Here is a 14,231-nt window from a genome sequence, read left to right as displayed (position 1 = left end):
TACTGAAAATAGAAAAAAAAGACGGCACAAGAAACTAGAACTTGGGTAACAGAAAAAAAACTGGACAATTTTAACTCTTACTAATATTATTTTGATTACTGATCAATCAATCAATCCCAAAAGTACAAAATAAAAGTGTTGAATGAAACCAATGCATTTTAAACACTCTTTTTCATAGGTGACACACAAACGCAAGAGATCACAAATCTACAACCACAGATTCCAAAATGTAACATTTTTGGGGGCATTTTCCCAACATAATTCATAAACATGTCATTTTAAAGTAACCTAAATTCCAGCAGAACGAACATTTGTCCTTTTTAAGCAAGTGCATGTGATGATCGTGGTGACTGAAAGCATGTCTTTAATTTGTTCTTTCTTCAAGTTGCTTGTAAAAAGATGCTGCATGCTCTAAGAACTTCATGGTTTGGGTATGTATTGCGTTTTAATCAAGATTTTCTGTATATTTAATGAATAGAAGAAAGCTTTACCCAGCAGAGACACTCAAATTGAATGATGCCTTTCGATCCTCACTTTAAAAAAATCTGTTTGCCTGTTAAAAAAATCATCTACATTAAATCATGCAAAGCAATAAGACATGTTAAAGTTAGAAGATGGAACATTTTAATAAATTATATAAAAAAAACATCCATGCGGCATTTAGAGGTGTGCAGGATGAATGCACATTTTCTTCTTTAAAAGAAATATTTAAAAAAATAATAATCAAATTTTTATTTTGTCGGGCACGATGGGCACGACAGTGTTTATGTTTACTTCTACCAGCCACTAGAGGGCACCATTGTGCTAAAAAGTCCGCTCAGCAAGGCGAGGTTGGGACTGTGTAAAATGGCTGACTTGACAAGTCAAGCAGCTGATTCTGAGCCCAGAAGATGTTCTAACTATAAATACTGTTGTAAAATAAACTTATTAGCAGAAATTAGTCCCTATCCTGTACGATTTGTCTCTGAATATGGTGCTGGAACATGTCAGCAGCGAACCAACATCGCAGTGGCTGGAAAATTAGTCCTGTTGTTGCAGTCTGAACACCAGAGTTCGCCAGAGTGTCCATGTTCCATATTCAACCTTTAAATGCTTTGTCATCGAAAGTTGTGAAAAAGGAATTCACACTGTGTGCAAACTTTTCATTGAAATCCAGTAACTAAACATGTTTCTGTTTATAACAGGCAGCTAGTATCAAATGCAAATGTGTACCAACAAACAATTAAAAGTATCATCTGCAAAGAGTCGTTCCCGCCTCATAACAATCACATTTTCTCTGGTTTAAACACATTGGTACAGGAGGACTGAGCCAGAACCAGTCAGACTATGTCAGACATCTTTTGTTTTTCAGAAACAAAAATATTTGAACAAAACAACGTGCAAAAAAATGGACCCAAGCTCTACAATATCACCATTTGTTTGTGCTATGTGAGAAGGAAACACACATTAATACCATCTTAACTTCGGTGTCAGTTTTCATTAGCATTACTTCAAACTAAATTCAATAAAGCAAACCAAAATGTCCAGTTTGATCTCATTCTGAAGCACCTTGATTCTTCACCGAATCAGCTAAACTCCTAAAATGACAAATTTATCTTAGCTGATTTCTCCAGTTTGGAAAACTTACATGTTTCAATGTCAGAATGTGAATTCTGCAAATAAGTACCCATCTTTTGTTGCTTTTACACAACCTGTCATTGAAAACTCTAACCAAACGTGTTCAATAAAAACATTCATACTTGTAAACAGATTCATGAGCTTATGAATTTGGGATTTAACAAACACCACTCAACTAAAAATTTTGCATCAGCAGAAAGGAAATAATCCTGCTTCATAAAGAGCTCTTTGTAATTAAAGTGTGAGAAAAAGTGTTGATTCTTTACCGATGGGTGAAGACAATGAACTGTAAAACTTAACAGAAGCTTAATTAGACTTTATAAGATCATTCAAATTATTAGAAGTAGTTATTTATTTCCAAAACTTGACACTTCTTGAAAATAGAAAGTGAAGCTGCTATAATTTCCTTTGTTCCCCTTTCCATATATTTCAACTCATTTTCTTGACACTAAAAACAAAACAAAAACAAAAAAAACAGAAAGGAACAACCTGCTGTGTCATTTGCTGCTCTGGGGTGCAGAAAAGGGTTAGCTGTCATTTCATATGGTGGCTTTGAACATTTCATCATAAATTCCTTGGTGTTCCTGTTTCATGCAGACTGGTAACAGTGAGAAAACACAGGGATCTATTCAGTGAGCTGATTTTAAGTAAAGGTTAGACGCTTTGTACAATTATTTGATTTTGCAAGTGATAGAAATAATACACAATATTGTTTTAGGTACATAAGAACTTTCTAAATACTGAGGCATTTCTGGAATCTTGAATAATTTTATAGTTTGAATATTTAATTTATTAAACCAGGAATATCAAGTTCCATCATTTGACCAAAGCAGCAAAAAAAAGGGCATTTCTAATTAGTTTAACCAGTTGTTGACAAATATGTCATGCATTGATAAAAATAACAAATTTGGCAAAATTGAAACGGTTTTATTTTCAAAAAAGCAACAGATTACACAGTTAACTTTCAGCAAATGCAATCTTAACCAAAACTGTACTCACATTCGGAACTTCAAAATAAAAGACTCACATACTTACACACTATCTATAATATACAAAAATGAATACATAATAAATATTAAAATGGCCACAAGAGAGAGAGAAAAATCATTGAAAACAATCAGTAGAGAGCAAATGTAGGGAAAGTAGAAACAAGACAAGTGTGCCTTAAATGTCTTTTTTTTTTCCTTTTACATTTTTTACAAATTGTGCAAGATTTAGTACTAAGGCTCTGGTCTTGAAGTGACGGTTGTCTAATCCACACACATCATCGCATCCATTCAAACACACACACACACCCTCACACATACATACACTCCCTGTGCTTGGCGCACTCTGTGGGGTGTTGCAAACCATTGCTGAACTACAAAAAAAAAAAATTAAATTAAAAACCAAGGGCTGTTCGGTTTATGGCCTGTGATGATGCTCATGGGAGTGGACCAGCTTTTAAAAATGGACATGCATTTTCACGCTCGTGTGACAGAAAAAACAAACTCCCCTTGCACCTAAAGAAAGGCAAAACATAAACCGAGAAACATGACAATATCATCCGTTAAGGCAAGAACACCCGGAGTGGCATCAGCAATACTGTAACAATATGAGAGTGTTTAGGTACACGGATCAGATGAAACATTTAACTACTTCTTCAATGTCTTTTTGAAGCACAAAGTTCATTCCCCCACCCAAAAGCCACCCATCACTTCTTTGTTTTTCCTCTTTTTTTTGTAAAAACTGTTAAGAAAATAACAAAGCCAGACAACGGGGACATAATGGAACGTAAAAGTACGAGAAATAAAGTCTAGTTCAAAGTTGCAACTTCAAAAACACCACACGTTGTCAATCCCCCACCCCGATCATAGCGCCCCACCCCCGCCCAAGAAATGGAAAAAGATATCACTTACATTAAAACCATTTTATCCTCCAGTGATGGTGTATCCCAACAGTCACCAAGGTTTGCTTTTACTTACAGCAATTCTGTTGTCTGTTGCAAATTAAAGCATTCGTGTGTTTTTTTTTACTTTGAAGAAAACAAAAGAATGGAGGAAAAGTTGTCCTTGCAACGCAGCTGGCAACCATCGACCAATAAAAAAAAGCATCTTTACATCTTCTTTTTAGTGCAACTCTTAAACTGTAAAACATTTCCAATAATTCCTTGAGAGGTATTGTTTCTTTGTTTTATGCTCTTTTTCGATCTACTTTTTATATTTTTTTGTATTTCACACATCACAGAGTAAAGCATCCTCAAATTATCCAAAGCAGGTTTTCTTTTCAGTGTTTTTTGTCAAAAAAAATTAATACAAAAAACAAACTTTTTGCTTCTCTGCTTCGGTATGGCCTTCCACCATGTCTGTTTACTAGAACATAAACGCAGGAAGAGATCCATACCATCCACGTATTCCCATTCCCTTCCTCGTTTGTTTTTATATTTGATAATTCCGGCAGAGCCACGGGATTGGCAGTTCCGCCTCTACGTCTGAGGAGAAGGGTCACGAGAAAGGAGGAGCTGGGGCCGAAACTGGAGGATGAGACGAAGAGACATGGAAAGAGAGAGTGCGCTGTACAATGGATACGAGCCCAGATCAAGATCAATCAGGGTAATAGAGACATAGACGGTTAAAAAACTCCAGCAAAACCATCATATAACGCAGTAGGGTTCCCTTGGTAACCTGGATTTTCTGCAGTAGAGGAGCGTGGTGCTAAAGCAGCGCCGCAGCTCCCTGTTGGAGAAGATGCAGATGAAAGGATTGACCCCAGCCTGGGCAAAACTCATCCACACAGCTGCTGTCAGGTAACCTCCGGGGACCACGGGGCCCCTTGCAAACACCCGCCAGTAGCAGGCAACCAGGTAGGGCCCCCATAGCGCCAGGAAGAAAAACGTCATTATGTAGAACATCCTACTAATCCTCTTCTCCGTTTTGAATTCGTCCAGCACTAGAAGACGCCTGCGGCCCGCTGCGTTGCTGTTCTGTCGGATGCCAAGCAAGGTGGGTGGGGTGGGGCCACGACCAAATCCAGCCAGCCAGTTAGCCGCCGCTTGCCCACTGGCGCCTGGCCCGTGGAAGGTCCAGTTCTGGCTGACGGCAGGCACAAACTGGACGGGCTTCATCTTTCGACGGTCGTGGACGAAGAATATGAGTTTGAGGTAAACCAGCTGCGTGGCCAGGAGGATTAGCGCCAGCAGGAGCATGAAGCCCAGCGAATCGTTCGCCCTGAAGGAACGGTGCTGGAAGGTGCACTGGTCCTCCTCTCGGATGAAGGAGTACGTCCCAACATCTAGCACCGGAGGGAACGCCATAGCCACTGACAACGTCCACACCATGCAAATGACAGCTAAGCACGTCCAGAAAGTCAGCCTCTTGGTATAGAAGCGGTGATGCGCTATGGCCAGGTAACGGGTCACGCTGACGCAGAATAGCATGAATGCTGTGTGGAAACAAGAGAGCACACCCAGGAAGGCAATCACTTTGCAGGTTAGCGTGCCGTAGGTCCAGGCAGATCCATTCTTTACCGAGGTGAAGACAAAGGGGAAGCAGATGGCTGAGCGCAGGATGTCAGAGGTGCACAGGTCCAACAAAAAATAGTAGGGCGCCCGGTGCAGGCTCTTGTCTTTGACCAGCAGGATGGAGATCAGGAGGTTCCCTACCACACCGACTCCAATGATAAAACCCAGAGAGGTCAGTTTAAGGAATGTAGCGAGAGGAGAGACATTCTGCAAGATGGTGTGGTCCCCTGCATGGCTATAGTTCGCCATAGATGGAGGAGGGATCATAAATGTAGCGGGATAGCTTCAGCCAAGTATCATGATCTAGATGTGGCAGGGGGAGGTGTTTGATCCATTTGGTGGTGTGCTTTGAAGAGGTTTCCAGGCATACAGGCAACCTCTTCTCTAAGGCATCCGTTGTTTCTTTGTCTCATCACACCTAGGAAAAAAAGAGTCCCTGAAAAACATCATCCAGCCATCAGCATCCGGTCCTAAACAGCAGCACTGGCACAGTCTACAATGTTTAGATTCACATTTGCTTTTAAACACTTGAGCAGCCGGAAGAGACACAGCTGATCAGTGGAGGGGGTTTCTTTTATGTTGCCCTGGAATTTTCCTGAACAAGAGGGTGGCAACAGTGCAGCGGCGCAGCATTCATTAAAGGAACGACGCATTTTTATATGTAGGGAAGGAGCCAGTTCCACAATCGCCAAGGGTCTGAGTTGGAATTCATTTCTCTCTCTCCCTCCATCCCTTCTTCTTTTAGGAGAAGAGGGAGGAGGAGGGGATGGGGGGGGGGGGGGGGCATTTAGACGCACTGAGGAAATAAAGACAAATGCAGACAAAAAGAAAAACTAAGCCCTATTGATCACACCCATTGCAGGAGGAGAGGATGGCTCTCGGATGCGCTCGTCCTACCTTTTATTAACAGCTAAATAAAATAGGTTTTTCCTGTCTGATTAAAGAGATCCTGTTAAATAAACGCGGCTCCCATCGGAGCCTATCAGTCGACCTCTATTTTCCACAACATCAAACATATTCCTAATTACAGACACTTAGGTGAACGTCATCAGCTCCTGACGTGATCAATGTTGGCGTAAAATTTAGGTTTTTTGATGCGCGGAGGGTGATTATCACCCGGATGGAGGGGAATAAAACGACACGGCGCTAGTAAACGACATTCCTTCCATTTTCTGGGGGGGACGCTCTGAATGAAACAATAAAGACGTTTGTTTGCACTCACGCGTGTAAATACGTCCCCTTAATCTGCAAGGTGCGTTTAAATCCGACAGATTTACGTAAAAATCACGAAAAGATGGGTTATTAACGATAATAACAACAATAATAATCAAATAAACGCGTGCCAAGTCGGCCGGGATGAAGCAGCGGATCCGCACGTCCATTCGACTGGAATTAGGCTCCGTTTGTATGAATTACCCAGAATCACATAAGGCCGGAGAAAAAGGAAAGAACGGGAGAAAAAAGAGAAAGAGACGAGAGAAGAAAGATCTGATCACACGATCAATCAAACCCCTACCTGTTGATAATCCTGTTTCACGTCCCTCCTGTTGTGTAGTTACATGGCACAAGTCGGGTTTTTGCCGTTTTTGAAAGATTTGATGCCTGTCCCCCTTTTTTTCCTCTACGGTGAATATCCTACAGTAAACGGAGCGCAGTGCGCATGCGCTCTGCATCCCCCTATTTGTGATCCAAGACGCGTCTTGTCTCTTGTTGCAGCAGCAGCAGCAACTCTGTCTCTCTGACGGTAACATCTGCTCAACAGGGCCACTGCTGGCCGGTAACGCCTTACTGCAGATTACATGATTATTTTTTTTCCTACTCACACACTCAAGATGAAGACTTAAGTTAAATGATAACGTTTAAAGGATTTAATTGTGCAAGAGACGCATAAGGTGAATGTTTGTTTTAATTTGACTTAATTCTAATATTTGCCCTCCACTTCCGGTGCAGAGAGAGGCTAAATGAGGTTGGCATGGCTCACATCAAGGTACTCTTTATGTACTGTATACATAATTGACAAGCACTTTGCACTCTGCTGTTCATTCTGCCTGGTCAGCATGAGAAATTCATAGGATTTGATATTTCAACCTTGTATATAGAGCTGTGATGTCACAAGCAGTGTCACCATACAGCCAACAATGGCCACGTGCACACTTAAAATGCTGCAAACACATGAAAAACATCAGAGAGCATCAGCAGGGGCAATGAGCATGAATTAATAGTTATCATGCATAAAGGGGTACAGGTGAAACATTTGCTACAATGTAGGGAGTATTCTGCAGCCTTTCTGCAGACTTATATAATATTTGTTAAAGGCTTTGTGCAATGATTACATATATGTGTGTGTGTGTGTGTGTGTGTGTGTGTGTGTGTGTGTGTGTGTGTGTGTGTGTGTGTGTGTGTGTGTGTGTGTGATAAATAATGTAAACAATATTGCAGCTGTATTAGTTAAAACGTAATTATTGCAAATTCCAACGTGCAATATTTTGAAATACTATGTGAAGAATGTATTATTTTATGAAGATGCACCAATTCTTCATTTGAGGAACGATGCCCATTACACATTTTCTGTAAATCTCAGAAAATCTGTTATCAGGTGTAAGTTCTGAAACAAAGAAAACGTCTGATTTATTAACTTGTTGAATTGCTGCTTGGTAATTTCGTATTCACACACCTGGAAAATAAAAAGGTTTATTTGGGATTAAAAGGGTAAACTGATATTACATTATACATGTTTTAGTACAAACAAAACTAAAGAAAATTTGATCATCCATGTTTAGTTTAACCATATTTCAAATATGCTCATTTGTTGAAAAACATTAGCTGCAACATTTTAGTAATTTCTCTGCTTGAACACGTAGTTTTAAACTAATTGGTGGTTAACAAATTTCTGCAGAGCTCATGGCGATGCTGAGGAAGAAATTCAGCAGGAATACATTTAAACCACGCAGGACAGTGGCTCTTGAGTTCCTGCAAACTATTTTAATGCAATTAAATATTAAACTACCAAAACCTGTACTACACCATCTGCATCCTAGTGCATAAAAGTTTTTGCACAAGAGTCCAAGAACTTGATTTACTGATTTTGAGACTGTGGGTGGACCGGTGGACCCAGAACTCACTCTTTGGATGGATGGTCAACTTAAATATAAGGCTCAGATAAAATTTAAAGGATTATATTTTTATTTTAACCCATCTTGTCCATTAGGGCTGCATTCCATTTAGAAGTTGCTTGTTTGCAGTTTTGCAGAGCATTTAGCATCTGCAGCATCTGGAGTGGAATTCATTCCAGTGCTTTCCCCTTAAAGTCATAATAGCTGCTGTGAAGATTAAACTTAAGCATTTTTATACATCTGTGGATTATAATTGTAATTTAAATTAACAGAGAGAAGTTAATCATTTTTTTAGATGTCAACATATTTTTGTAGTTTTATTTTGTAGATTTTACTCAGTCGATTTCAACAATATAAGGAACTTGTGCTCTAATCAAACGGTTCAGAAGTATAATACTAAGTACTTATAGATCTGCAAATAAAAGTAACGTTGGAATATTTTAACAATTAAAACAAGTGCTGAACCATTCTGCATTCAACCCCTCAATAAAAAAAACGTGTTACTTTCAGGTTAAATTTGGAAAAATATGTTGGGACCATCAACATACATGGTTGGGACACATTTGGAACTGATCAGAGATAAAATGAATGAGTTAATTTAAATAACCTAAGTCTTAGGCAAAAACCTTTATGTATTTGAGTGAGTTTTTAATGCAGTAAAAGTGATTATTGGAGGATTTGCTAAAATAAAATGATTTCTCAACTAATTTTATATAAAAGCATATTGAAAATAATAATGATCTCTACTTTTGATCAGTTTTATACAACTTTTGAATCACCAACCTCACATTTCTCGTCAAGAAACTAATCATTGAGTTGTGTGCACGAATGAAATAATCCAGGAGGAACAGATTGATTTATTTTAACAAAAGCTGCCACGTTCTTAGGTCAGGCAAAGCTGTGTTGTTGTGGATCAAACAAAGCAATGTCATCAGGCCTCATGTAACAACCACAACGATCCATTTAGACTGAACAACAACTGGCAGCGGATTTCAAGCGTAAAAAGAAAGTTTAGCAGTATTTTTGTGACACAAGGCAACAGTGTTTGGTTCATTTCAGTGCGCACTTCCGGGTTTCTTTCCTGCTTCTCCAGCTTCACGTGGTTTCTGTTCAGCTTTTTTGCACAACTGATGCACAAAGGCACGCCTCTTAACAGTTTGTTTTGCGCCAAAAACAGGCCCACAAACGGAAGAGTAATTTCAGCGCAGGCCTTGAAAACCCAGACCTTCCGTGATCGTCGTCATATCAGCTCGTTTCGCTTCCGTGCGTACCATCCGAGGCAGGCGCACAGCCCCACCACGGCCAGGACGGTGCCGAGCAGCAGGGCCAGAGCGTCGCCCCCGTCGTAAGCCTCCACGGGAGGGATGAAAGAGGAAAGCAACAGCCAGAAGATCGCTGCGAGGTTTAGAAAGTCAACTCTGGGAGCCATGCTGACCTCTTTATTAATATGATTACTCCTGTTGTTGCTGCTGACTTTCGGAGAGCTGGAGCGCGCCTGCGTCAAAGTCAGATGACAGCAGATCAGCGGCTGGACTTCCTGCTGCGCTCAGCCAATAGCATCGCTGCTTTATGGACGAGCCTCCTCCCCCAACCCCCTAAAATAAACAGCTGTTTTATTATTTGAAACAAAAAAATACTTTTCAATGACTTTATACATCCCTCATGACTGATGTGCTAACGGCTAGTCGAAACAAGGCCAAAATCAGTGTATTCCTGCTGTCCTAAAAGTACTTCATTGTAAAAAAAATCCATTAAGGTTCATGCCACAGCTTTTAATAAACATCTGCAATGCAATCAGTATTGCATCACACAATTATGCAGATGTATAAATATCACTAGCAGCAGCAAGACACAGCTAAGGGTCAAGTCCTGCTGGACCTTATTATTATTTTAGCCAAAATAACAATTTAGAAGAAGACTGGACACCTTATAATGGTGGACATAGAATGACTGCTTACATTGTAGTAAAGAAATTTGAGCTTTTGGCAAATGATTGTCAACTAGACAAAAATGCATCTACGTATAGACCTTAAAGGGATAGTTCCTATTTTTAGACATGAGGTTGTTTGCGTTCCTTACCCCATGCTCAGAGATTTTCAGGGGGAAAGTCATTCAGGAAACTAGTTATGGCTAGTTTCTGGGGTACTGTATCTGCACCGTTTAGCTTCACAAAAGGATTTGCCTCTGAAAGCATGACTAATTTAAATCTCAGACACAAAGCCGGGTAAATTTACAACTTCACATTACAACGGGACTACTTTTTGTCGTTCATATCCATGTGCCACTCAGCGCAGGGACAAACCGGTGTCTCGCGTGTGTCAGCTGGTTCACTGCCGAATGCTTGTGTGAGTTTCTGTCTAGCCCTATGTTAACTGTGGAAATTGATGTATCCTAGAAGTGGCTCGCTGCAAAAATAAAACCCAATCCTATCTTTGGTGGCGCAGCGCTTCTGGAATGAATGTGTATCCAATCAGAATATTCAATAAAGTTGTTTTCTTGCGTTTTTCTTAAAACCTCTACCAATAACACGTTTCAGACTGAAAGCAGCTATTAGACCAGCTGGTTGTCAGTCTCGTTGAATCTCCGCACTTCCCTGGGTCCTCCATTCATTATGCACTCGCGTGAACAGCACTGGTGGAAGAGGTTGGCAGCTCAATAACATCACAGAGGGAAAAACAGCTGGTTGCTACCACTTCAAATATAGGACAAACTACCAGAGTCCCAAAATGAAAAACTCCATTCGAAGTCACAGACAACAAAAGACGATTGGACCTAGAAATGGAGAATAGTATTTAGCGCCATCTCGTTTGTCATTGTTGGTTTCCGGTTCTGGTTGAAGCAAATCCAGGGACAATACCCGAGGGGAGGCGTTAGCTCCCCCATATTACAACCCTGCGCAAACTATAATTTTCTTTTAAATTCAGCTGTTTAAGCAGCCCAGCAACAACATATAGTCTCTTGGGTGATGTTAGCCCTGACAAAGGGTAAAAGTTATCTCTCCAAACAGAGGCCATTCAGAAAGCTACTTTCCTTTAACTTTGGATACTGCTGCAAAAAAAAAAAAAAAAAAAAAAAAGCTACAGTGCGTGAGACAGTAAATATTTACAACCTTTGCTTCAAAATGGCTAAAAATATAACTATATTTGAGCCTGTCCAAAACTGTTTTGCACGCCAATTCTCCACAAGCACAAATTTCCTGATAAATGACTGATGCTGTGACCAAACATGTCAGCAGCTTTATGCTACAAATTGTATGGCTTGTAGAACAGTGGGGAATCTGTGTTTGTAGCATCTGTTTGTCTCTGCATGCTCTTCTGTGGCACCCTGCCTGTAATTAAATTAGCAAGCGCGAGTCAAAGTAAAACACTGACCTTGTAAAGCCGCCATACTTCTGTACCTGCCTGCTCTGAGTGATGAGATGAGTAGGCACACACCGTCTCTGCACGCTGTTCTGGCCTGTTAAATCATACGCTCCCTCACTTGTGCCTGCTGTCTGTTTGGCAGTTTGTCTCACATATACTACGTGTAAAATTCGGAGTCCTGTCTGATCTGAGTCCCTGCCTTGAGCAAAACACATGGCAATTAAAGCCCATCAAAGAACCTCTTAATAATCAGTAGTAGGGTGTTTTGATTCATCCTCAGAAAGTCCAGTAAAGTTTTCTTTTTGGTTGACTATGAAAACTCAAAAAGATCCTAATTTGAATTATGTTAGCATGCAAATGCTAAAGTGTAGGATGTGGGAAGCTATGCACTTCTGCTGTTGTGGTTTCCTGTTTATTTATTTTTTGGGGGGAATCAGCCACGTCTGAGTTAGCTTAGGCCTGGTTCACGATGCAGGATTTTAAATTGACAATTTTCAAAACACGAAACAACACTTGTGGCAATTAAAAAAAGCATGGATATAACCGTTTTGGTCCCAGTGTGTGGTGTTCGGCCACACGGCAAAACGACATACCACATACACACATTGATTTCACACATGGACACTCCCTAGTAAGAAGGGAAATCATTTAAAACCTCTCAAAAGTAAAATGGACTTTGTAGTAAACAAATATAGTGGTCTAGGAGCATGCAACATGATTCTTTCACTTCACTTTCTTATTGGAAAGTGCACACTAGTCTTCGAAATTGGACCAAGACAATCCTAGATCCACCACACACGGTAGGATTATCTGATAAAATCTTTTTTTAGAGCCATACCAGTAACCCAGCGCATCCTTGAAGGCCGAGTTCACTGAGAAACAGTTTTTGACTATTTTTTTATGAAATATGAATGGTTACTCAGAGTTTAACATGCAGGCTACATGTGAAAACTAGGGATGAGCGAGTACACCACTATCTCTATCTGTATCTGTATCTGTTCAACCAACTCAGTTATCTGTATCTGTAGCTGTACTCTGAATGGGCGTGGCATAACCCAGAAGTGGGCGTGGTTTAACCAGAAGTGGGTGTGGTTTACATCAATATATTATTTTAAGTCTGAAATTGATATGGAATGATCAGAAGTTGATATGTGTATTGTTTATTTGAAAACTATTTACAGAGCAGCCTCAGAATTGAGATTAAACATTTTTGATCACAATAGTAAATAAACTATTACAGAACAAGTGTTTCAATAAAATCAGCACATTAATATTTAAGTGCATGAATTAATGCATCTGAACTCTTGCAGTAGGAACTAGGAAATATGAAATGCTAGAACCAGACACAATTTTATGTATGTTTTTTTAATTTTAATTTGATTAAACTGATTTTTTTCTTAACGTTCTTGGCATTTTGCCACACAAAGTTAAACAAAACAATGTTGATTAAGGTGTGTGTGTCTGAGAGATAGAGGGGGTGAGAGGGAGAGAGATGGAGTTAAAAAAATAAAAATCCTGACCGAAGCAGAGGTAGTGACTGATGCAGCACGTCAGCTCTGTCTTGTCAAATGCACCATGTAAGTTACAAAAAAGTAACTTTAAATATTCAACCGAAAAAGAGGCGAGCTGAAGAAAACCTAGGGAAAACTGAAGAAACGTGAGCAACAGTGAAGCAATCACAACGAGATCCGTTACTGTCTGTGTGTGTGCATGGATGATCCAAACGGACTCCGCTCCCGGCCGGCTAGAGAGTTTTGTGTGTAGGGAGGGGCGGGCGCTCTATGTGACTGGCCAATCACAGAGCGTGAAGACAGTCAGTTACCCAATGAGGATTTTCCTTCAGCACGATTACAGATATTTACGACTTTTACTCATTTCATGCTCGTGTTCGTCAAAAATGCTTTATCCGTACCGGATACTCGTCTGAAACAAGTATCCGGCTCATCCCTAGTGAAAACAGTCTTCTACCCTTATTTCCTCCATTAGCCACTGAAAGATAATAGACAGGGAAACAATCGATTAGATAAGCCAGTGACATGAGCATTAGCATTAGCACTTCCTATTGCCACAATGGGCTCACCCATCTTGGCTCCTGACGGGGAATGTTGTTGTTGATTTAGCATCCAGTAGCGTTATTTGTGAAGATAAAATATCAACGTGGCAAAGCAAACAGAGTCCCTGGGACAGTCGCATTGCTGTCAGCCAGTCAGAGGAGAGATGTCCTGGCGGTAAGGAGTTTCCTGTTTCCTGTTTTCAGTGTTGCACTACGTGTAGCTGTTTGGTGTTTGGGGCTCGCTAAAGCTGATTTAATTTCTCTGTACTTGGATATCTCTGAGTTATTGTAGCACAAAAGCACGCTAAAACACACATTTTCTGTTGTTCCACCTAGCTTTTAGGGAACCATTTGAGTTTGCACGCAGTTTATTTGGTACTGAACAGTTTGCTCATCCAGTTAGCTTAGCCTCAGCACGGCTATGGCTACTTCTGTCTCTTCTTCTCCGTCTCCTATCTCTTGCTCTCTGTGTCAGATGTTTAGTTACTCCTCTGCCTCCTTTAGTGATAATGGTACGTGTAATAAATGTAGCATTTTTGTAGCTTTGGAGGCGAGGGTGTTGGAATTGGAGTCCCGGCTCCGCGCTG

The 14,231-nt window shown here is 40.4% G+C and overlaps 2 protein-coding genes across 3 annotated transcripts; both read right to left on the bottom strand.

Moving 5' to 3' along the window:
• Positions 1-2,523: 2,523 nt before the first annotated feature.
• On the bottom strand, positions 2,524-7,035 carry gpr85 (G protein-coupled receptor 85). Of its 2 annotated transcripts, none has more exons than XM_015957403.3 (2): positions 6,633-7,035; positions 2,524-5,552 (listed from the first exon to the last, which is right to left on the bottom strand). In XM_015957403.3, exon 2 carries the CDS (start codon positions 5,381-5,383, stop codon positions 4,250-4,252), a length of 1,134 nt encoding a protein of 377 aa, XP_015812889.1. In that variant the 5' UTR covers positions 5,384-5,552; positions 6,633-7,035; the 3' UTR covers positions 2,524-4,249. The 2 variants fall into 2 exon arrangements, with proteins under 2 accessions (XP_015812889.1, XP_015812896.1); XM_015957410.3 differs by having other exon boundaries at positions 2,524-5,534.
• Positions 7,036-9,068: 2,033 nt separating this feature from the next.
• LOC129162986 (small integral membrane protein 30) lies at positions 9,069-9,749 on the bottom strand. The gene has a single exon (XM_054739624.2). The coding sequence runs from the start codon at positions 9,656-9,658 to the stop codon at positions 9,470-9,472; it is 189 nt and encodes a 62-aa protein (XP_054595599.1). The 5' UTR covers positions 9,659-9,749; the 3' UTR covers positions 9,069-9,469.
• Positions 9,750-14,231: the final 4,482 nt, after the last annotated feature.

This window comes from Nothobranchius furzeri, chromosome 1 (genome assembly GCF_043380555.1).
Source record: "Nothobranchius furzeri strain GRZ-AD chromosome 1, NfurGRZ-RIMD1, whole genome shotgun sequence".
Taxonomy (NCBI): domain Eukaryota; kingdom Metazoa; phylum Chordata; class Actinopteri; order Cyprinodontiformes; family Nothobranchiidae; genus Nothobranchius; species Nothobranchius furzeri.
The sequence above is the reverse complement of the archived record's forward strand: the minus strand, read 5'-3'. Positions and strand labels throughout refer to the sequence as shown.